The sequence below is a fragment of the Diabrotica virgifera genome, chromosome 3, assembly GCF_917563875.1.
Source record: "Diabrotica virgifera virgifera chromosome 3, PGI_DIABVI_V3a".
In the NCBI taxonomy this organism is placed as follows: domain Eukaryota; kingdom Metazoa; phylum Arthropoda; class Insecta; order Coleoptera; family Chrysomelidae; genus Diabrotica; species Diabrotica virgifera.
The window spans coordinates 100874986-100900826 of NC_065445.1; the positions used below are offsets into that span (position 1 = coordinate 100874986).

At 32.2% G+C, this 25841-nt stretch overlaps 2 protein-coding genes across 3 annotated transcripts in view; one reads left to right on the forward strand and one right to left on the reverse strand.

Moving 5' to 3' along the window:
• Positions 1-899: 899 nt before the first annotated feature.
• Positions 900-25841, reverse strand: part of LOC114341240 (striatin-3) — a 124244-nt gene continuing 99302 nt past the window's right edge. For both annotated transcript variants that reach the window (XM_028292040.2, XM_028292039.2), the window contains exons 10-11: positions 19623-19817; positions 900-16107 (exon numbers count right to left, since the gene is read on the reverse strand). In XM_028292040.2, the coding sequence (XP_028147841.1) occupies positions 15935-16107; positions 19623-19817 (368 nt within the window). In that variant the 3' untranslated portion in view covers positions 900-15934. The remainder of the gene's footprint in view (positions 16108-19622; positions 19818-25841) is intronic.
• Positions 10177-10737, forward strand: LOC126882545 (uncharacterized). The gene has a single exon (XM_050647513.1). The coding sequence runs from the start codon at positions 10177-10179 to the stop codon at positions 10735-10737; it is 561 nt and encodes a 186-aa protein (XP_050503470.1).

The window sequence follows — 25841 nt, forward strand, 5'->3', positions numbered from 1 at the left end:
TCTCCCCCCTCACCCCCCAAACCCGACGCTCAAATTGGTGTGACTTTTTTCTGAACATTATGTGGACCATAATATAGAACAATTTGGTGTTGGAGGATAACTTTCACTTTGGATTTCTGGGTTTGGGTCTAGTTATACCATATTAATAAGCGCTATGCACGTATTAGGCGGCCGTCCATGATGAGTGCGAAAGAGATGCCATTCAGGCAGTCCAATGGCGCATCTCACTCGCACTCACATTTACAGCTGCGTCAATACGATTTTACCGCTCATTATTAATAATTAAAAATAACAGCTTAGTAATAAATTAATGACACAAATTTCTTCAGGATCATGTGGGGGGGGGGGGCTTTAAATTTGATTTAGTCACTTTCTGACTTTCATAATAATAATTTTTAACAGAGTTATTAAGTCTTAAAAGTGGCCATTTTCGCGTCTTTCGAATTTTAAATTGCTTATATCTCGAACACGATCCACTTTAGAGAAAAATTGCAAGAGACCTTTTTTGTCTGGAATGGCCCGAAATATCTAAAAAAAATTGTCTGGGCCGAAAACATTGATTTTTGCAATTTGATTAAAAAAAATCGTTAAAAGACATTTTGACAACTTTTCGCGTGGGCGACTTCTTGAACCTTATTCTGGGATGTCTCACGACTGTGATTATGCAAAAAAATCTCATGGGAATATTTTTTCCAACGAACCCGCCGTTTTCGCCTTGTCTATACGACGATAGGCCAATCGATATTATAAAACAGTTTTTTTGTTGTTTATTTATTTAGACCGTTTAAAATAAATATATGCGTTTTAGTCTATAATTACATTCAGACATTGACTTTTATGCAAATGCAAATAAAGGTAGGTGCACAAATTATTATGGTAAAGGTTAAAAAAAACCAAACTTAAACACTCTGCAACTATGTAATATTCGGTAGATGTAATTAAACTATCTGATTGGTTACAAATTTTGAACTTTGTCAAAAGTTAATAATGTACGTGGACATTGGAACTACTTTGAGTGTCAAAAAAGTAGAGATAAAAATATCTTAAAACATATTTTCGAAAGAGCCATATCAACAAAATTATATTAGAGATTTTGTTTTAGATTGCTTAAAATATTTATTTTCAACATTACTCTCACTAATTTTTTTTAAATTGACAACTTTATACATTTTTACATAGTTTAGCGAACTACACAGTTACACATCAATATTAAACTACTTACTCGAGTCACCTAGTAAGAATTATGTCAAAGTTTAAAAGATTTATAGCAAAGTTTTATTACAACTTGTCTTTTTATTCAGAAATGAAACGTCCACATTTTATAAATATATCAACACAAAGAATGTTCTAGATCGACTAAAACGTCGAATATTAAATTTATTTTAGTTAGCGTATTTTAAGATAATTTATAAATGTAGAAAAGCATAATTTTGAAAATTATTAAACCCGATCGAAAGGATTATTTTCTGTAGGACATATATGTATATGTGGTATAAAACTGTTATCATGATGTGTTTTAAATCTTAAACAATACTCACAAGAGAATCTCTGTTATCCGACAATTTACAAAGCAAATAAATTCAGCAGGCATATACACCGTTTACTAAAAGAATTAAATTAACATCATATTATTAATGAGATTATGCAATATAACTAGTGATCTTCAATTTGCTTTATGCTTGGGTGCTGGTGCATGAAGGAATCCAAAGGAATTAACTAGCGGACTCATTAAAGCAAGGCACTGGAGAAGAACCATTTTGGAAAAATCAGGGTATTCAACATTGTTTAAAGAAATGAGATCAAAAAAAGGCAACAACAATTGGAAATCTGAAACTAACGACAATTACAAAACTTGTGATGGGGAAATAGGAAAAAAGACTTATTGGTGGAGTTAAATAAAAGGACTGGGACCTTTGCTAAGTTATTCTAGAACTATCTAGACCTAGAAAGTTTACTTGGTCGAGCACATGACAAAATGCATATTGGACGGACGTACGCTAATAGGGCTGACATACTATGGAAAATACTCAATCAACTCAATAATCATAATCAGAGAACCTGAAACAACAACCATATATGCATGGATACAAGGCACTAGATGATCCACAATAAGGCAATTGGGTACAATATGACCAGATTATAACACAATAATGACAAATAGAAGATGTCTCACCTAGTTCAAGAAAAAAAATCTATTTTGTACAATTTGATTAGCAGCAAAGAAGTGATAAACGCCCAAGACGTTTTGTATACTTGATTCCTGTAGAAATACTAGTAATATTTTGTATTTTGATGACGGCGGCCGAATCGGAAGTCGAAACGTCAATAAAATCAGTTTTTAAGTTAAATGGTGGCTTATTTCCCATTTATAATAATAAATCCTATAGGAAAGCAATACATATACATTTTGCTTTAAATGGTACTTCAGGAAAGAGTTTTATATACAGAGATTTTCATCAAAACCATTTTGCCTAAGTACTAGAGGGTTAAATGCATTTAAAAAGTGATATAATCGTCATCAAAATACTAGGACTAGATAATTTTATAAACGCATGTATTCATAATCAAAACATTAGAAAACCTGTCTCATTAGTTTGAAGCAGTCAATTTATATAAAGAAAATTAACAAACTGCAAATTTGAAAAAGAAAGCAAATTGTAGACAACCAAAACACTTTTCACATAGTAGAACCTCCTGAAAGAAAAAAATATGAAGATAGCATGTTCTCACGTACGCACAGCCGTAAAACATTACGTTGGAAGAGGCATTTCACAATCGGTTGAGATCGTTTTGAGATTTGCTGCTACATATTACAATATTATAAATACGGGAATAAAGTTAAAGTCTAAAAGAATGACACAGAATAATAAATTCATCACATGAAGTACTTTCATGACCGTACCAAAATATGTATATTTTTAGATATAATATTACCAAACATTTCGGTTCTTCCTGTATAGGGCTTTTCATCGATTGTCATTTGTTTCGAGCTTCTGTCATGTCACATATTCTTTTTCTCATGAGCATCTTTCAGTGCGTCACAGTTTTTCGATTTCTTTCTAACGCATTAAATTGTATGTGACTGAAAAAAAGGCACGTCGGTGATTACAGACATTTATAACATTTATTTTAGTTGTCCATAGATGGCGCTATAATCGAAAAAAAATTATTTACGAATTATAATATATATCTACGAATATCATCTGTACAAGACTATACAAATCAAAGAAAATACCATTTTATAAATGCAATAAACACAATTGATTTGTTTTTATGCCAAATTGCAAATAAAATGTGACAACTGTCAGATTTAACTAAAATGCCATGTTGGAATGTTATAAATGTGTATTAATGTTATAAATGTGTATTATCACGGACTTACCTTTTTTTCTATCATTTGTGACGCACTGAAAAATACTCATGAAAAGGACCATATTAATATATCTACGTCATACGTCTTTGGTTTGTATCATTGGTACCATTGGTACATACCAATAACGTATGATGTAGATATATTAATATTATGTGACACATGACAGAAGCTCGAAACAAATGACTGTGAATGAGGAGCCCTATAGATGGGTTTGTGTAGAAGACATTTCTTTTTAAACAATATATTAGTATAATTTAAGTTTTTAGAATATTTTAATATGATTCAAGTTTCATGCAATTTTTCGGGTAGTTTCAAACTAGCTCAATGGAAAGGAAATATTATTTTCTGTTACTGTAAGAAATATTCTTAAATTATTTGTAATTTACATTATTAGATTAATTGTGCAAGAGTTAAGTAAATACAATAAAGAATATAGACTCAACAAGCAGAATTCCAAAAAACATCAATCTCGTGCAAGTGTTGATGATACTTTCAAATTAACTAATGCTATGATGTGTGTTGCCATTTATAGATTAATAAAGAACTCAAATCTGGACCCTATCATTGATAAAATTATGACATGTATTGAAGAAGACACGGAGTTCCGAAATTATCTAGAATGGTATAGAAACTTTAGAAAGAACTGAATTTCAGAATTCATGTGGACTCATTAAACATCTAAGATCTAACATCACGAGAAAAACCAAATGCAAAATATACAAAACCCTGATAAAACCGGTCCTTATATATGGATCAGAGACATGGACACTGACGAAAAGCGATGAGAACTTATTAGGTATGTTTGAACGAAAAATCCTTAGACACATATATAAGGGGGTGAAAGAAAATGGCGTATGCCGCAGAAGATATAATTTTGAACTATACGCAGCATACAACGAACCCGACGTCATAACATCCGTAAAGATCGGACGTCTGCGTTGGATGGTCCATGTTGAACGAATGTTGGAGACCGAAACACCAAAACACATAATGAAGCAAACACCAGTAGGGAGAAGGTCAAAGGGAAGACCCAAACTTAGATACGTGGAACAAGATCTGAAAACACTTGAGATTACCCACTGGAAGAACAAAGCAAGGAACAGAACAGAATGGCGGAAAATCCTAGAACAAGCCAGGACCCAAAAAGGGTTGTCGAGCTACTGATGATGATGATGATGAATTTCAGTATGAAAACATAAGGGGATGGGTACGTATTTTCGGCTGCAATGGTATTTAAATGGGGATTCATTTTTTTCGAATCCTGAGAAAACTAATAAGTGTTTTTGAAAAATTTAAACTCAGAATGAAAGATTACGTTCTTACCGAGGGCCGAAAGTCCCTGAAAACTTTTATGTTTATTTTAGTAAGTTACAGGGGTGAAAAACTAAGAGAAAATGTAGTATGATTTTTAATTTCAAATATACCATTCAAAAGAAACTTTTTATTTATTCTAAGGGACTTTCGGCCCTCGGTAATACAGTTATCTTTCATTCTGCGTTTAAATTTTTCAAAAATACTTATTAGTTTTCCAGGATTCGAAAAAAATGATTACATTTAAAATACATTGAAAATTTTGACAGGCGTCAAAATGTTCCTTGCCTCTTAATACAAAATGTCTCTTAATTAAAGAACGATTAACTATAGACTAAACAAGCCAGAGATTCAATTGACAAATATGTTACCTACATAAAACATAGATGAATGCATAAACTAAAAACTGGCAAGACGTAAAGATTAAATCAGAACGACAGTCATTCTTGGAAGGATGTCGAAAAGTCTGAATTGGGATCAAGAAAAAAGACTTGATTATTGTGCGTATTGGAAGTTTTGAAGGTTTTGTGGAAGATTGATTGTCAACTGTTAGTTCAAACCGGAAGGGTGGTTATTAGGAAGACATCGATGGGGATGTTTAAAAAGATTGGTTAGTTAAATGTTTGATATGATTCTGAATATCATAGGTATGGACGATAAAAATTATCATTCTAGGTTGCCAGAAGCGTTGTCAACAAGTATTAAGAGTATATTTTGACCTTATTTGTAAAATATAAACAGCAAAAGATCCTTTAAGAAAAGAACATTACAATCAGCCGTATGATGGATAACCGAAGTTATCTTTAACGTTTGAGTTAAAGTTAAGATTACTCTCAGGTATAACGATGCCCATAACTATTTAGGTAAAATTCGGTGTGATGCATTCTTCACAGTTATGAGATAGTTATTTCTTAAACGTTATATTAGAAATAAGATTTGAGGAACAAAGTTTGAAGTAACAAAGAGAACCTTATGTAGAAATAGTACAAGTTGGAGTGAGCACGAGAGATTGTTCGGAACATGCTACAGGATGGGTAGATGACCGTAAAAGTAAATACCCATCGTCGGCCACCGCCCATGACCGAACAGCAAACAGCTGTTCGGGTTCGGTGGTGTTTCAAACGGTAGATAGAAACAGGGTTGCCAGATTGGTGTATTTTCCCACAATTTTGGGGTAATTTGAAAGCGTCTAGGAAAATTTTAGCATCTAGGGTCATGGTAAATTAAATTTGCGATGTATATTATACTCCCATATAATCGAAGACGATAGGAACGAAGGGAACAAATCCTGAACCTGAGACAACTCATTGAAAAGTCTAGAGTCTAGAGAATTTCAAGTATCTATGATTATATGCTTCGTTGACTACCAAAAGGCATTTGATTGTGTAAGCTGGATAAATCTGTGGTCAATTTTAATAGAAATGGGCGCACCAATGCACCTGGTGACACTTATTAAAAATCTGTACCAGTCTAATATAGCGACAGTACGGCTAGATCAGAAGTTCTCAAACCAATTCAAGACCGAGAGAGGTGTTAGACAAGGATGCGTGTTGTCACCTGACTTATTTAACATTTATGGTGAACATGTCATGAGGATGGTTTTAGAAGGATGGGCCGGTGGAGTAACAGTAGCTGGTAGGAAAATCTCCAATTTAAGATTTGCTGATGACACTACACTTATAGCAGCAAATAACCAAGAAATGTTTGATCTTCTGCGAAGAGTTGAGTACGAAAGAAATAAAGTTGGTCTGAAAATCAATAAAGCTAAGACAAAAATAATGGTGGTCGACAGATTTGACACTATTCAACTGACTAACAGATTACAGGAATACCAGATAGTAAACACCTTTGTCTATCTCGGGTCTAGTATAACTAACGATGGTAACTGTGAAGCAGAAGTTCGGAGACATATTAGTATGGCAAAAAATGATATTTGGATAATGGTATGGCAGATCTATCTCTCAAAATATCAAGATGAGACTGGTGAATGCCCTTGTATTCTCAATATTTCTATACGGAGCAGAGACTTGGACTCTTTGCGCATGCGAGCGCCAAAAAATTGATGCCTTTGAGATGTGGTGCTGGAGAAGAATGCTGCGCATACCTTGGACAGCTCATAGGACAAACGTTTCCATTTTAAACCAACTCAATATTAAAAAAAGGCTGTCCACATTATGTCTGCAACGAATTCTGCAATTATTTGGTCACGTGGTTCGCAGAGGTGACGACAGTTTGGAGAGATTAATTGTTTCTGGAAACGTTCCGGGGAGAAGATCAAGAGGACGATCACCAACTAGATGGTCTGACCAAATAAAGCATTCAGCTGGAAACTCATTGTGCGACGCTCTTAGAGCAGCTGAAGATAGAGACCAATAGAGAAACATTGTTAGGAATATTGGAAGAAATCACGATCCTCAGTAATGGGGAAACGACAGGAGAGAGAAATTGAACATGTTACCGACTCGATGAGGATCGATAAACATATACTGTTCCAAGTCTGGATTAAAATATTGGAAGTGTAATAAGCTATTTTAAGCGAGGAAAATACATTCTCAATACATCTGTTACGGGGTGGAATTATATAGTGGACAAACAACATACGTAATAATTAACATGAGTGTTACCTTTAAATTTTGTGATACGAGGTTTGTCTATGTAGTTTTGCATATAGCCGCTTAGAGGGCGCCACCAGTAAAACCTTCCGACACAAATGGAACCTCATTTTTTGTCAAGTGTAGATACAGTGAATTTTTGAAATTAGCAATTAGCCAAGAACATTTTTGAGCAATAATTTTTTACAATTTTCGGAGAGGAAACCAACAACAATGTCTCGCTGAAATGGTTTCTGTGTTTGGGAAAGAAGCATCACACCAGTCAACTATTTCCCGCTGATATTGCGAATTTCAACGTGGTCGCTCCAGTCTCAGCGACGAATCCAGGCCAGGTCCAGCCAAAACACCAGTCACACAGCAAAACATTGATGCGGTTCGTCAGCTAATTAAGGATGACCGCCGTGTTAACATACCATGAGATAGAGGCATCTTTGGGCATTTGAAAGATCTCGATCCAAAAGATCTTACGTGAAGAACTGGGTGTTACGAAGTTGGTTTCCCGTTGGATCCCTCATTTCCTCACAGAAGAGCAAATAGCGGTTCGCGTCAATTGGTGTCGAAAAACAAAGTTAACTGTCACACAACCGTGGAACGTATTATAGGTTTTTTGGGTCGCTGAATCAAATGGAAGTGGTCTGGAAGCCCAAATGTGGTGCGTTTAATTGTTATTAACAAATTATGCTAAAATTAGGTGTTGTTCAGGAATTATTAGAAACCCTGTAAATAAATTGGTAGTGTTAAGGTCTTCTCTGGTGTATTTTTGGTCGCTGAATCGAATGAGACTAGTCGCGAATACTCAAAATGTGTTCTTATTTTATTAATAACAAAATAATTGTTTATTCGCCGAAAAGATCGAAATAAGTTATCTACAGCAAGTTTGTAGTCTTTTTCATAGTATTTTTATAAGCTAAATCGATTGTCACTAGTCGTGATAGCTTAAACCACGTTCCGACTTTGTTATTAATAAATTATTGCAAAAATAACGGTTTATAGTACGTTTACTCACGGTTTTTGCTCTAAATTTTAAAAAACATTTGGAATGACATGAAATTTGGCATGCACGTAGCTAACATGTCAAACAAAACAAGTGATATTGTGCCGATGTATGCTTTTACCCTGGTCGTGAGTGTCACCCCGTTTCGAGGGTGAAAGAAGAAACTTTTAAAAGAAGTCCGGAATTGGATAAACTGATTCATTCTAAGCAACGTTTGTTCTATAATTTTTTCACTAAGTCAATACTTTTCGAGTTATTTGCGAATGAATATGTTCATTTTTCAACAAAAAAACCAAATAACTTGAAAAGTATTGACTTTGTGAAAAAACTGTATAGAACAATGGACTTATTTTAAAGATTTCTTTTTTCATCCCCGAAAAGGGATAAAACTCACCCCCAGGGTAAAATCAGACATCGATACAATATCACTTGTTTTGTTTGACTACGTGTATGCCAAATTTCATGTCAATCCAAGTGGTTTCTTAAAATTTAGAGCAAAAACCGTGAGTGAACGTACTATAAACCGTTATTTTTGCAATAATTTATTAATAACAAAGTCGGAACGTGGTTAAAGCTATCACTACTAGCGGCAATCGATTTAGCGTATAAAAATACTATAAAAAAGACTACAAATTTGCTGTAGATAGCGCATTTCGAGCTTTTCGGCGAATAAACTATTATTTTGTTATTAACAAAATAAGAACATATTTTGAGTAATCGCGACTAGTCGCATTCGATTCAGCGACCAAAAATACACCAGAGAAGACCTTAACACTATCAATTTATTTACAGGGCTTCTAATAATTCCTGAAAAACCCCTAATTTTACCATAATTTTTTAATAACAATTAAACGCACCACATTTGGGCTTCCAGACCACTTCCATTGGATTCAGCGACCCAAAAAACCTATAATATCACCATCAAATCGCGACGAACCAAAAGTATCCAATCCCTATGTTGAGATTAGACTAATAACCGTTTTAACAATTATTGGTTTTAACCTATGCAAAAGTGTATCGATCTTGGTGGGACATATTTTGAAAAGCAATAAAGCACTTTAAATCTATATTTTGTGTCTTTATGGCTATACGCAAAACTAAAAAGATAACCCTTTTACACTACCTTTGTACAGTTCACCAAGAATAGCTGAAAGTCTGAAAATAACCACGCCCATGATGCGCATTCGTCATCCGACGGATCTCGCACTGAGCGTTCACTTAATATCTACCGTTTGTAACGTGAACAAGTCGGTACAGTCTGCGAAACATTTTTTGTAAGTACGAACCGCAAAGGAGAATCAGTTTAAAATTTGCAAATTTTGTTTAAATCGAATCTGAAGGGAAAAGTTTTAAATAATCAGACACGGGAAGTGATAGCAAACGTGATTCATTTTATGATAAATGAAGCGAAAAACAATGAACCGTGTAGAGATTTGAAAAAAGTGCAGGAATGTGTGGTATTGGCAACAGGTGTTAGTTTAAGCAGCGTTCAAAAAATTGCTCGGGAAATGCAATTAATTGAAGATGGCGAATATTCCTCATTTGTTGGAGTTCTTAACTCCAAACAAAAAGAGAAAAAAAAAGCGCTTCAAAAACGTGCTTGGACGATTTTGATATAGGGCGTCTTCGACGTTATATAATGGATTTTTGTATAACACAAAAACAAGTCCCAACTGTGAAACGCATACATAGAACATTTGCAGAGGAGTAACTACTCAGGTTCCATAGAAAGCCTACGAACAGTAATTAGAAAGATGGGATTTCGTTGGCGAAAAACCAGAACTAATAGAAAATTATTAATGGAAAAGCCTAATATTCAACATATTAGACTGAATTTCTTACGTAGTATGAAACGTTAAAGGAACTCAAATCGCCCAATTATATACATGGATGAAACATACGTCCATTCATCTCATACCTACCAAAAGAGCTGGTCTGATAGTTCAAACAAGGGCATACAAAAACCAGTATCTAAAGGACAGATGCTTGTGATAGTGCATGCTGGAGGTGAAAGTGGGTTTGTTAAAAACGCTTATCTGCGCTACAAACCTACTATAAAAACAGGAGATTATCATGATGCAATGAACTACGACAATTACAAAAAGTGGCTTCAGGATAAACTGATACCAAATTTGCCCCCGAACAGCGTTTTAGTGATTGTTAATGCACGGTATCACAACGTACAAACTGAGAAATGTCCAACTATGTCTTCAAGGAAAGCAGAAATGCAGCAGTGGCTGACAACGCGAAATATTTCCTTTACAGATGACATGTTGAAATTTGAATTATACGACATTATAAAATTACACAAACCTCTGTTTAAAACCTATGAAATTGACAAAATACTCGAGGATAAAGGACATTCAGTTTTACGGTTACCCAAGATATTATCCGGATTTGAATCATATAGAGTTAGTATGGGCTTCTATGAAGCAATATGTCGCTGAAAAAAAGTCAGTTTTGATTTTAAATTAGTGAAAAGTTTGTGTGGACTGAATAAAACGATGACGACAAATGCTATGGAAATGGATACGAGAAAGGTTATAAATATCTCTTTTAACAAAAAGTACTGGTACAAAGACACCATATTTATGCTTCACCGGGACCGAACATCTAATTTCTATTTAGTATTGCAATAGACGATTTTATTACTACTTTATTACCCTACTGCTTACGCCCTTTTTCTCCGAAACCTTTTGGTCAATATAATGGTAATGTAAAGTATAAATAGTCAATATAAAAATATAATTTTTGGTTTATAATGCCATAATTTATAGCAACACAAGCGGTTTTTGTTGGATCTATTTTATTACATCTCACTTTGTAAAAAAATACTACAAATATACTGAAGAAAAGTAATGACAGTAATAATAATTGTGTACGGGACCTATTAGAAACTATTCAAACTTTACGTTTCTATATTTGTGTCTCCGACTGTACCTATATTTTAAAGTTGACCCGCGCGTACAGGCTATCTTTTTCCTTCCGAGTGCGTTCTCACTTCATTGTTCGCGCAGGCAGTTAGAATTTCAGACTTTCAGCTATTCTTGGTGAACTGTATATATGTGCGAAATGTGCGTGCATAAGTATTATATGTGCGCACTTGTACATAATGTTATTATATGTACTTTGGGATATTGTAGCAAACAGTAATTTATTATCTATCGTGACTTAGCCAATAAGAAAAGAAAAAAAAACCTTGTACACTCTGGACGTGTGAATATTTAATGATTTATTAGACTGCGTAGTTTTTACAGACTTTAAATTTATATAATCAAAAAACCAGTCCTCATATTTGAATAACTAGAGACTCTATTGTAGCTTGTTTATACCAAATAAATAAAACCATATTGACCGCAATATATGTTTGTGACAAAAATATTGCATATGTCAAGTTTAAAATTCCTCTCAACGAATATTGAATATTTTAACCTGTGTAACTGGACATTGTATTCGTGTATAGAAGGTAATGAAACAATTAGATATTTTACACATTCTTAATATTCGATTTAGATTCTCAAAAATCCTATACATTTTTTAAATCTACCTAAGCTCTACCTAACTATTTATTATATTTTATTCGTTTAAATAAAGGTTTATCAACTACTGAGACACTTTCATATACGATACTTAAATTACAAAATAAAAATTTCTAATTTACATTGACTACAGCTATATATAAGTAGAGCCCACAAACTATATAAAAAATAATATTGAAAAATGTCATGACTGCTCTTATCAGCCCTTATTTATACTTTTAATGTAAAGATATTCAAATCGGACAATTTTTTGACACTCATTATTTACCTTGGTAGTATTTCATTGCTCTGATCAAGCCTGCTAATCGATGATAAGAGTTATAGAAAATAATGGTGAACTAAGAGAAAAAAAGGATACAATTAATTTTAAATAATAGAAAAACATACATAGACTAAAACAAGTTTATACATAAAGAAAATCCCCCAGAGGATTTGCATACATAAGTCTTTAAAATTTAATGTAATATTCATATTCTATCACAAGTACATAAAAATATAGAAATTTGTCTAGAGACGTATTGCTTGTATTATCAGTTTATGGAAATTTTTGTTAAAAAAAATTATTGTAAATTCATATACCGGGTGGTGAATTGGAAAACGGGTCATAGGAAACTCAATGTAAAATTCTAAACTGTTGAACTCCTGCTTCCCTAATTATTTTACATCAAAAGACATTAGAAACTATTAATTTGTAGATGATTGAAATCTGTCTTGAAAACAACTGTTAAAATTGTTCTACGAATTAAACATATTCCGAAATTTTGTAAAAATGTAATACATTTTTCAGTTTTTCAGCCCAAAATTAGGCCACACGCAGTGCAATAATGTGTCAGAATGAAGTTATTATTTTCACATTTTTGAACTGTCAATATTTTTATTTTATCATTTATTGTTTAAAAACAATACAGTTGATAAGATACCCTCAGTTGCGGAGAAAGTATTAATAATAAATATTTTTTATTCAGTCAATGGTGTGAGCACTGTCAGTTAAATAGTAACGTGTGGCCTAACTTTTACACACATACCTACTGTGGCAGATGTATTATATTTTTCAAAATTTTGGAATGCGTTTAAATCGTAGAACAATTTTAACTTTTGATTTTAATACAGATTTCAATCCTCTACAAATATTTTCTCATTACTTTTGATGTAAAATAATTAGGGAAGCAGGAATTCAACAGTTTAGAATTTTACATTGAGTTTCCTATGGCCCGTTTTACGATTCACCACCCGGTATAGCTTACATTAGTACTTACTCAGTATGTCTTACAGATTCATTAGACCCATAGCAATAGATGTCAATCGATTTAGTCTACATTTAGGTACCGTCCCTATAATAATATCTCGTTTATGGTCTTGTAATGTTAATAAAGTTAATTATACATCGTATAATTTAGATATATATGCCATTTTTTTGTCAGTCTTATTCTAAATTTTTAATACTTCCTACAAATATTTCTATCCAAATTACGAATTGTCTTGTTGGCAATGTATAGTTTCTGCAAGTACATGGAATTTGTACATTATTTTATTTGTTTTCGGGACCCTCTCCTTTCAACTATATTCACGCCGACATGAGAATTCACTCGCTAGACAACCTCACTTAATTAACTAATAGCACCGAGGATGACTTGCGATGTTGTACGAAGGTCATTCGCAAAAAAGGTTCCCTATGCCGCTGAGAAAAATTGTGACGTGCTGGGAGAAATCTGGCAACACTGCCTTACACACCAACTCTCCCTCTCGCTTATCCTACTAGTTTAGCATCGCTGCATTGCGCAGTGTCGGCCTGGCAGCTTTCGAAGATGGAGGTCCCGGTCATTGTTACCGCCAATATGAAATTCATGCTGTGATACGTTTTTAAATGCAAAATGGATTTTACCTATTGACATTCATCGTTAGTTTTATTTACATTGTACTATTTTGGTCGAGATGCTGGAATTGCTTCATCCATAATATGAATCTAAACTGACGTTATAATTACACTTTTATCTACGTACTCAATAGAAATACAACTTGTTTCAGTCAAAGACAAACAAATACTAACATCTAAACCAGCGATATTCAACCTTTTTCTTTCCTGGGCCACATAGTAGCTATTGCCAAGATGAAGTAGTATACTTATTGAGAAACGGAAATACTTGAATGGTGAATAGGGGTAAATGAGGCCGTTCTAGACATAATAAATTTATTGCTCCACCGACTTTATAACCGAGTTACAAGGTGTTTTATCGATTTTGCCCATTTCTTTCTGGGCCCATAACTTTAGAACCACCTTGTATATTTTTTTGATATTTGGTACACATATGTCACATTTAGAACCCAAACCACTAAACTACTAATCACAAAAAAAAATCCAGGTCCAGATTAAACAAAATTATAAATCCATTGTGACCTTGAAACAACATCCTGTATATTGAAATTTTCAAAACCCGTTTGCACATTTGAAAAGAGCTTTAATGGAGCTTCCATTTTTGCGCAGATAATTCAATGACTTTAATTTTGAAATTACGTTGAAATTTTTAAGAACTCGAACTTTCAACACAAAAATTTCGATATAAGTTCAAAATTAATGTCATTCAATTGTCTGCGCAAAGAATTGAAGCGAGCAATTAAACTTAGTTTTTGTGCTCTTTTCAAATGTGCCGACGAGTTTTCAAAATTTTAATATACAGGGTGTTGTTTCAAGGTCACATACTTTTTCTTTTTTTTTTTTTTTGTTAATCCGGACCTGAACTTTTCTTGTGATTACTAAATGGGTCGTTGCAATGTTATAAATAAGTATTGATTATTTTTAAAATGAGTATTTCTTCATTAACTTTACTAATTTATTATTAAAAGTTTCTCATTTCTCCCAGCACATCGCACATACGGAACCTTTTTTTACAAATCACCCTCGTATTACAAACGTTTTTGATTTATATTACAGAATTATTCATCGAAAATTAGTTTCGTAATTTTTTCGTACTTACTATCGTAAGGCAGAAGAATCAACTGTATGTAGAAAACTAAAAGACGGTACAAAAGTCAATATTTTTTGTCCTGTATCGATTGAATTCTACAACCGTTATAGGGAGAGGTAGATAAATGTGATCAAATGATACTGAAAATAAGGTTGTATTCTCACAGAGAAAATAAATCAAAATGAGTTATTATTTGTCGACGTGTGGATTACAGAAGGTCAGATTAATCTTCTTACGACAATAAATATAAACAAAATGTACCAAAACGACAACAATTATAGAAGTAAAACAACCGTAATCGACATCATGACCACAGTGTTCACGTGCATTCTTTAAACCTTTGAATCAGATAGATATTTCAGGTTTTCTTCAAATCAACAGCAAGAATATGTCTGTAAAAATCACAAAGAAATAAAAACATAAAATAACTGTAACACTATTTTTTAATGTGTGGTGTCAATAACTCTCAACTAATTATTAAAGAAAACTCATACAGAAAATTCAGAAATTCCATTCAAAATTTATTTAATTTATATGTAATGTAGTGTGGATGCTTATGAAAATTTGAGACTGGCATAAATCTGTTAGATCAAGTACAATCTGAAGAAAACATTGCAAAAATAATAATGAAACTTTCTTTATCACTTGTGTCTATTGGACGTATTTAGAAATATCGTTAGACGTATCTAGAAATATCGTTAGACGTATAAGAAATATTTAAGTATGTTACAATAACAACAAAAATCATATAGTTAGATCTTTTATAGTTATATTAAAATCAACGGTAAATTCTCAGAAACTGATAATACACAACTATTACCATCCCATTTACTGGATTCATATTGAAAATGCTTTGGAACATAACAAGAAATGAAACTGTTATCCACAAAATAATAAATTCTTGCAATGAAATAAATAAACTTATTTACAAACGATTACAGATAAAAATAATTATGTAAGGTGATCTTGAGAGTATATATACAAAATATTAAAAATGATGGTATATGTACACCTAACCTACAAAATATAATAATTATAAAAGCAATGACCAAATAATTATGAATCACTTTCGTAACGGTTCATAGTATACGGAGAAGTTCGAGATACAGTTTAACACAAGTACACAAATTTTTTCTGTATTTTTACACAAACACTTTGGCCAAGCCGTCTGCGCCCGCGCTGGCTATATATGGCCTTGATGGATGGAAAGCGACATCTAGAATACTTTCATCGAACTTCTTACGATGAGCAGTTATTTCTTGCACACAAGTTTTGTTGTCCAAGTGCCATAACCGAATTGAACAATCGTGCGATCCTGAAAATAGATCATAGATTTAGCAAAATATTTATATTGGAAGATATTGCATTTTATTGTAAAAATAGTCCTAATAGTCCCAGTGACAATTGTCAACACATAACATACAGAGCGCAATTATTTGTATTCAACATACCAATTGGTAATTATGCTATGAGAACACTCGATGTCGCCTTGATACAAGAGCCCTGGGTATTCCAAGACCAAATTAATCAAAGAAGTATTAATAATAGGCAAGGAAAGTATGCTAAATGTGCAGTTACTCGAGCATCATGGTGACCTATTGGGTTGTGAAGAGTAGGTACTAAAACCAAAAAAAGTTAAGTTAAATTTTCCATTTAAGCGGGGACTTTCCATTTTTTAATTTAATTTTCCAATTCCAACAATCGTTGTTTCCGATTATAACGCTATCTATCCATAATTCGAAAAAATGTTTCGAATAAAAGTTTCTTATTTTTGCGTAAAGAATCCAAATCCGTAATAAAAATTGTGGGATTCTATTTAACCTTTAACTACCCGCGCATCAAGTTATAACACAACTACACGTGTGGCGTACTTTATACGCCACAAGAAAATACACTTAAAACAGCGGATTTGTTTTTTTTTTTTTTTGAAAAAATACACGTAGTTGTTTGATATAAACCTTATTCGGCATTAGTGAATACTTGGAGTTCCTTCTCAGTAAGCCAATTGGGATTTATAACTGGAATCATGGAATAACTGGATTCCATGATAAATAAAATTACTAATAAAAAAATTTTTAAAATGTGATTTTTTACAGGAGAAAAAGTATTGTTTATAAAGAAAAATATATTTTATGCCATAATGACTAAAAAAGAATTGAATTATGTACTTATATTCATGATACTATAAATAACAATGCTTATATTACTACTTATATTACTATAATCGGGGCGTATATGGTCCACCACTGGAAACAGCAAATAATAAACTGTAAATTACGATCTTCCCAGAACGCCAATTATAACGAAACTAAAACCAAATTGTAAAGCACATTCCTGTGATAGGTTAGAGAGATAAACAAGGTCAAAAATGAAATTTTTAAATAAATTTGCAGTCGAATTCTTATATCTGGCGTACAAAATACGTCAGCGCGTGTAGTTAAAGGTTAATATTTTAAAGTAACCCCCCACACCACCTCTGTGGGGGTCGTGTTTAGTGCCATTCGATAGATTTTTCAAAAATATTATGTAAATACATGTATATAGCAGTTTTTCGATCTGATGTTCATTTCGCGAAATATGGCGGGGTTCGTATATAAAATGTTAAATTTACCCCCACCCATTCCCGTGGGGGTTCGTGTTTAGTATCATTCGACAGATTTTGTGATAGTTTTTTTTTGTGAAATTTTGTGATTAACCCATTTCCTTACGCCCCACTCAAATCGTCAGATTTTTGAAATATACCCTCTTTTGTATGTACTTAACTTATTTTATCTTAATCGGACAATTTCGAGTTTTTCTAAGGATAGATTTTTTTTTCGGGCCCCCCTTAACGAACTCCCCTGTATTAAGAGCCAATATATGGCAGAGGTACATTTACAGGGTATGGTATATACAGAGGTATTTACAGGTGACGCACTTGAGTAACTGCAAAAATCTCCGCTTGGGCTCCCCTACCATATGTATTGGCGAAAAGCTTATGTATATAGCAGATCTACTTATATGAGTCCCGATGATTTGTATTCGCGGTGTGCAAGTACTTGGAAAGGGAAACGAGAAACGACCGTGCGCGAGTCGCGGAGAAATATTGCAACTATCTTAAATAATTCATATTGTCAATTGAAATTGTCAAATTGACGTATATTTCATACCTTCTGTCATTGACTCAGAAAAATTATATATTGCTCCACAATATTGATATGATATGCAATTATTATATAAAGGTAAATTTAATTAATTGTATTTTGCTTGCAGTACTGCATTTTAATAACGGATTTTATTTACTACATACAATTGTTTACGTTTGCTAAACATAACCTGCATCTTATTTTTTTCTTCTTATTATTTTTTTGGACTATGGTCTTGACAATTATCCAGCAACCAGGACTAATATAATTGGCCAATATAATTAAAAGTGCGAATAAAAGTACAGAGCGTAGAAATAGAGGTCGCTTTGCCGAACTTGCACGGTCCCAATAGTTAATGAAAAATGTAAAATAAACCAATGAGCTAGAGTAATTAACATGGCTATTCTGAGTTTGTTTACGGCAGATCTGAATACTTTGGCAGATGACAATCCGAACATATATGTTTGATAGTTCTTCTTCTAGGATTTCAAGATTGTTCTGCAAGTCTTCTCTGTTTTCTGCTATCAATACCATGTCGTCTGCAAATAGTAGCTCCGATAGTTGAGTCCGCTTCATTTGCCAGTATCCTAATGTTAGTTTTCTCATTCTTATCTTGGCTTTCTTTATCGCTTCATCCAGTACCACTGAGAATAGTAGTGGACTCAGCACGCATCCCTGTTCGATGCCTTGACTTGTAGTAAATTCTCTGGATTCCTCGTTATTGGTTCTTACTGTATTTGTATTATTTTTGTACATATCCTTTATTACTTCTATTATGTGTCTGTCCACTCCCCTTTCTTTTAGTGTCTTCCATACGTCCTTTCTTCGGATTCTGTCAAACGCCTTTTCCAGGTCAATGAAGCGCATATGTGCTTCTATTCTTCTTGATTACCTTCTCACTTACTTGTCTTAATGTGAATATTAGGTCTTGCGTGCTTCTGTCCTTCCTGAATCCACACTGTGTGTCTTCCATAGTTTTTTCTATTTGAGCTTTTATTCTTGTCTCTATTATTCTTGTGAATACCTTCACAGGGATACTTGATATGGTGATACCTAGGTAATTATTAAAGTTTCTCTTGTCTCCCTTTTTGTGTATTGGTAATATAATGTCTTTCTTCCAGTCCTTTGGTAATTCTGCTCTATTTATGATATCATTATTAGTTCTTTCATGATATCCATTCCCTCTGTCCCCATGAATTTTATCATTTCCGGGGTGATATGATCCTTGTCTGGTGCTTTGCCCAATGTTACTCTTTCTATTGCTTTCTCTAATTCCTCTCTTGTTATAGATTCCACTTGTTCTTCTTCATTCCTTTCTTGTATCTCCCAATCTCCCATATGTTGTCCGTGTCTGCATGAGTTAGCTCTTTGAAATGCTCCATATTTCCATTATTTGTTTTTCTTCTGTTAATACGTTTCCATTCTTGTCTTTTATATTTGGCATCGTGTGCTCCTTCTTTTGTCTGAGTTGTTTTAATGCGCCATAGAAGAGTTTTTGGTTTTCCCTATAATTTTTGTCCAAATCTCTCCCATGCAATATGCCTTTGTAATGTGATTATAATGTTGGATAAGACTCTTAATTTATAAAATAAAATAAAGATTCTTAATTTATAATTGTATACAAATTGCAAACTATCAGAGTTTTAGAGTATTCAAGTCACCTATTAATCACTTTATTTTCGATATATTATGTATAAAAAATTACCTGAAAGTATATAAAGTCCGTTTGGATCTACAGCTAAACTGGTAACAGCGTCCAAATGGGCAACCATTGAATGCACCATTTTTCCAGTATGGTTATCCCAAAATCGAATGTGTGTGTCCTCATGAGCAGTGATGGTTAGAGGTAGTGTTGGATGACAAACAACCTTGTTTATTTGTCTAGCACGGCTATTTACACCTAATTATAAAAAGAATGAATGAATTTACCGTTTTATTGTCATTTAATAATTATTGAAAGCAATAAACAAGTTGAAACAGTGACAAAAAATTGAACCGTTCGGAAGAAACGGACTCTATCAATTACTGGAAAGAAAAGAATAAGGGGCTTCCCTGTTTTATACCCTCCCTGCCTTAACCCCTCTGTCAGTTGTCTATTCTAACCTTCATTTTATTTTTTTAAGAACATCTATCGTTTTGGAAGCCTTGCTGTCCATCTTCAAGTAATATTTTCCGTTTATTATTGGTTAAAATTTGTGTCGTTAGTTTCAGTGTGGTGTTTAATAGATTGATTTCACTATAGTTTTCCGGTTCGTTTTAGTCACATTTTACAACAGGATTTTTCATTCTTTAGATACTTCATTATATCATTATTTAAAAAAGAATAATTGGTCAACGCAATGAACAAATTTGTTTGATTCTAATTGAGACAGTCAGCAGATGTCACCACCATTTCTGTCAGGGTAACAATGTCACGCGTAACTAAGATACATCCAAAATGCATAGACACCAAGTTGGATACGACCCTATTCATAACACACCAACACGTCATGCTAATATACGTTATACCGCTGGTACCTATAAGTAATGTGATTCCTAATACATTTTCAGTGAAAATAGTAACTCTGATAAGTGTTGGCGATAAATTTTTTTTTATATGCGTGTCCGCGAAGATTATAACTCCCAAAATATTTATGACGAAAAGATTTAGTTCATAATAGATGCCGACGAATACAATTATTTCCTTTTCTGTTCTCGCGAAAAAAATTATTCCTGGAAGATCTACAGCGAAGGAATCATTTTTCAATAAGTGACTACAAAAAAAAATAATTTTGTTAATGTACCGGCGAATACTATAATTTCCAAAATGTGGGGAAAACAATTACCAGATAGCGGCGAAAAAAATTATTGCTATTTACGTGCCCAAGAAGATTATAGATTTAAAAATATACGAAAAGAATTATTTTTAGACAGGAACAAGAAAAAATAATTATTTTTATATGTATATCCACGAAGAACATAACTCACAAAATATTTATGACGAAAACATCTAGTTCTTAATAGATAACCACGAATATAATTATTTACGTTTCTGTTCTTGCGAAAAAATAACTCCTTGGAGATTTACATTAAAAATATTTAATTATTCGGCAACACCAAATTTTTTTTGCATGTACATCATTTCATCACTCTAAAAATCTTTATAATAAGCTTTTGTAGATTAAATTTTGTACAGCCATTTCGGATATTATAATATTATGATTACATACACACACATACATTTACATACACATCTGATGGATCTACTCGAAAAATTACATCGATTGGTGATAAGTTGAGTTGTTTCTGATGTGAATTGACAAAGTTACATTTCCGTACGATGCCAAAGCTTATGTCTTCGCCGTCGCGTTAGGATTATTCTTTTCGCCGAGCATTATTAGGATTCATAATCTTCGCAAACATAGAAATAGAAATGATTTTTTTTTGCTGTCATTCGTCTAAGAGTAATTATTTTGGCCGAGAAATTTTTAGTAATATTAATTTTCGTGGAAATATAATCAGAAATAATTCTATTTACAGGTTATTATTGTGAACTTTTTCTTTTCACCGCACCATATTAGAAGTTATGGTCTTCGAGAGTATAGACCAGAAAAAATATGTTTCGCTCTCATTAATTCAGGTTCATACTTTTCACCGCGCATTATTATGAGTTATAATCTGCATGAATACAGAATTAGAAATAATTTTTTTCAAGATCGAAGAATAATTATTTTCAAGGAGAACATTTTAGTAACTATAATTATCGTGGACCAACAAACAGAAATGATGTTTTTTGCTGATACTCCTCAAAAAATAATTTTTTTCGCTAACACTTTATTAGGGATTATAATTTTCACAATCATATCGAAAATAATATTTTTCGCGGCGTTCATTGAAAGTTATACTCTTCACCGTATTTTTCGGAGTTATACTTTTCGTTTTTCGTAGGCGGCGGCGATACATAATATGTATAATGTATATTAGCATGACATCATTTAGGGGAGTGCATATAGATTTTCACTTCGGAAAAATCAAACAAGATAGAACTTTTTGCAATTTCATTAAGAAATGTTTGATAAACAACATATCAAAAAGTTCTACTCGAGAAGTGGGTGCTTCATTTTTTATTAAAAATGAACTACAAAATTATATGTTTTTTAAATAACTCCAAAAATATAAATTTTAGAAAAAAAAATGACTTGACCATTGAAAAATTCAGAAAATTTTACAAAAAAAACCTCATATACAGAATTTTCTAAAATTAAATCTGTATCTTCTATAATTTTTTATTTATAACGTTAAAGTCACCCTTTTCACAAAAATGGGCGCACTGTAAACTAGGGTACGGCGAAGTGCACGGTTGAGTTATTTTAATGTAATTCTTTAACTAATGGATCAATGAAATTTTACAAATTGAACATGAAAGAAGAATGATTAAGCTATCTTATGGTTATAATAAAAAAAAAATAAAATGTATGGGTATAAGTACGGTGGGGGCGGAAAGTGAGCCTTACATTAATTTTGTTTAAAAATTATTTAAAAATGTGTAACTAATACAATTTTTCTTATAACACTATCAATTTTGCACAACTTACCTTTCAAGCATCTTACTAAATGATGTTTCATTCAAAAAAATTTAATTCAAATGATATGTCTCAAAAAATGTAATTTTTGAAATCTGCATAGTTTTATAGAATTACCACCACTTTAAGACGGTATTACTCAAGTTTGAACAGATCTATTACAGTTTTATAAATGCTTTATTAAAGCTTAGGATGTAATCATCAAAATGCACTAAATTATTTTACTTTAGAAATGAAATAGACTATTCCTTTTTGAGAAAATTAAGAAAGATAACAAAAATGTAATACAAAAACCGAAAATTACCAGCTACAAAAATGTTTATACAAAGTGATCAAAACTTTTTTCTGTAAAACTTAACTAAAATACATTTAATAATAAGCTTCAACGATAATAAATGTTAAGCAAAAAATTTTTTTCGTACTCTTATATAAGACTTATGCTCTTATATTCTTTTTTATAACTCTTATACAGTATGTCTGCGTAACTTGGAACCTATTGATAACTTTTTTATTATCAGTTTTACGAAAAAAAGTTATTCTTTATAAAATACTCTGCATCATATATAATCTAAGATTCAATTATCAAATATCAAATTTAATTAATTTTATACGAGGTATGTCAAAAAATATGAATTTCACTCAAGAGTAAAGTACCGTTACATTTCACAATATCGAAAATTGTTATTAAGAAAAGTTGTTTGGAATTAAAAAATTTGTTTTAGTGTTTAATTCCATCCATCCAATGGCACTACAGCCCAAATCGAGCCTTGGCCTCCTTCAATAAGCTTCTCCAATCATTTCGATTTACCGCTGTTCTTTTCCATGAACGCGTTCCCAGGAAGTTCCTGGCATCCTCATCGACTTCGTCTTCCCATCTCTTTTTAGGTCTTCCAACCGGTCTTCTTCCCTGCATTCTTGCATTCAGCAATTTTCTGGGGATTATATTCTCATGCATGCGGACCATGTGCCCTGCCCACCGTAATCTCTGCAGTTTAGTGTGTTGTGCTAGAGTTGGTTCGCTATATTGCTCGTATATTTCTCTATTATACCTAATTCGCCAGTTGTTATTTTCCCTTATTGGGCCCAGTATCCTACGTAATACTTTTCTTTCAAACACATCTAATGCATTGGCAGATTTCTGTGTCACCACCCATGTTTCGCAGCCATAACTTACTATGGGCCTGATTATTGTTTTATATACCCGGAGTTTTGTTTTCCGGTGTACGTCTCGCGATTTGAATATGTGGCCCATCGCGAAATATGCTTTATTTGCCAGCACAAGCCTTCTATTTATTTCCGGTTCTTCTTCACTGCCTGCAACCAGATCCATTCCTAGGTCCTTTAGTGTTTAATTACATCCTTCTAATTAAAATATTGTGAATAATAAAGGCACTTAACTCTTCAGAAAAATTCATATTTTTTACATACCTCGTATAAAATTTAAAAAGTTTGATAGCTGATGGTTGTATCTTAGATTTTAGACCAGGGAGAGCATTTTATGAAGAATAACTTTTTTTCGTAAAAGTGATAATAAAATAGTTATAATTGTAATAAAATGATGATAAGTTTACGTAACTTGAGAAAAAATTGAAAATTTTTTTTCGATTAGAATGATGTAATTGTATATTTAAACATAGTTTTTAATTTCAAACAACTTTTCATAATAGCATTTTTTGATATTCTGGAATATAAAGGTACTTTACTCTTTAACGAAATTCATATTTTTGACATAACTCGTATAAAATTGATAAAATTTGATATCTGATGGTCGAGTTTTAGATTTTTGACTGTCCAGAGCATTTTATGAAGAATATTTTTTTTTCGTAAAATTGATAATAAAAAAGTTTTCCATGTGGTTCCTAGCTACGCAGACATACTGTATAAGAGCTTCTGTATAAGAATTTTCAAATTGCAATGCCATATTCGGATTCAGCATAATCAAAAACAAAATAGAAACATATTTTTGATCAAAGTAAAATGATGAATTTAACGATATTTTTAAAATTATTTATACAAAACAATTGTTATTGTTTAAACAATTAATAAACAATTTGCGGCCAAATCTGCAAGTAGAAATTTTTACTTTAACATGTATATAAACTAACAAAAAAAGTTTTAGAAAAATATAAGCTTGTTTGAATTTTTCCGAAACAATGCATGTTTTCGTTCTAATTGCACTCCCCTAATTAATTCAATTTATACATAATGTATAGTAGAATATAGTATTTTTACTACAAAAGCAAGATTACGTAGGTCAAAATTTTTGACGTATGAGCACTGTCAAAACATTATAATGTGACTTTTCATCATGGCCACATTTATGTCATTACTTGTCAGAAATATTTTTCTTTGGTTTTGTTTACTATAAAAATAATATCTATAATTATTTATTCTAATTATTGATGTCAATTGGTTTTCATTACTTGCCGAAATATATTAATTAGCAACAGTATTATCATAGTGTAGGTATAATCATTAAAATAGATTATTTCACAGCTCACAGCATAATTGACCGCAACCAGCAACACTGAACTGTCATTTGCGTTTAAATGTATGAGTATTGTACGAATGTCTAAAATATTTAACTAAAATTATCATTTTTTAGAATATTAAACTTAAATAATTGTTTAGAAAATTTATATTATTGATAATAATAAATGTTTTTGGTTATTTAATTAATATAATTCTCAATGTAATCGCGATTACGTTTTTTTTTTATTAAAATACCATGTGGAAGCTTATACAAGATCGGACAGTTCCGTGTTGGTGTCGTATTTTAGCTGTGCTACACAAATTTCAATTCTGGAGTTGATGTTATGGAATATCATTATTTTAATTAACATTAACAAATATTTTAGCATATGATTAAAATATATTTCGGCAATTGATGAAATCCGATTGACATCATTAATATAGATATTATTTTTATAGTAAACAAAAACAAATGCCCGATTTCACCAACGATACCTAAATATTTAAGAATTACCTAAGTGGGTTTAGGCACTTCCTACCTCTAAAACGGATTTCACCATAGGATACGAATTGCCTAAACCGCTTAAGCATTACCTTACGTTAGGATACGGATTTCGATCTCCCTAAACTTTAGGTATTACTTATCGTTGACAGTCAGGTTATATTTTTACAATTTTGACTAATGTACTTGTGACGTTTGTCAATAATTTGCTTCTTACTTTAATTTTGCTGTTATTCTGTAATTAGTATATTAGTTGAAATTTTGTATTTTCTTTTATATTATTAATATAATATGTGTTGGAAAATATAGAAAATCCTTTGGAGTTTTTTACAGGTCTATTGACAAAATTATGTAGTCTACCTACTACCTAACAAACTAGTGTTGTGTT

Excerpts from the sequence above, each read along its gene's own strand:
- LOC126882545 (XM_050647513.1), top strand. The coding sequence starts at position 10,177 with ATGGATGAAACATACGTCCATTCATCTCATACCTACCAAAAGAGCTGG.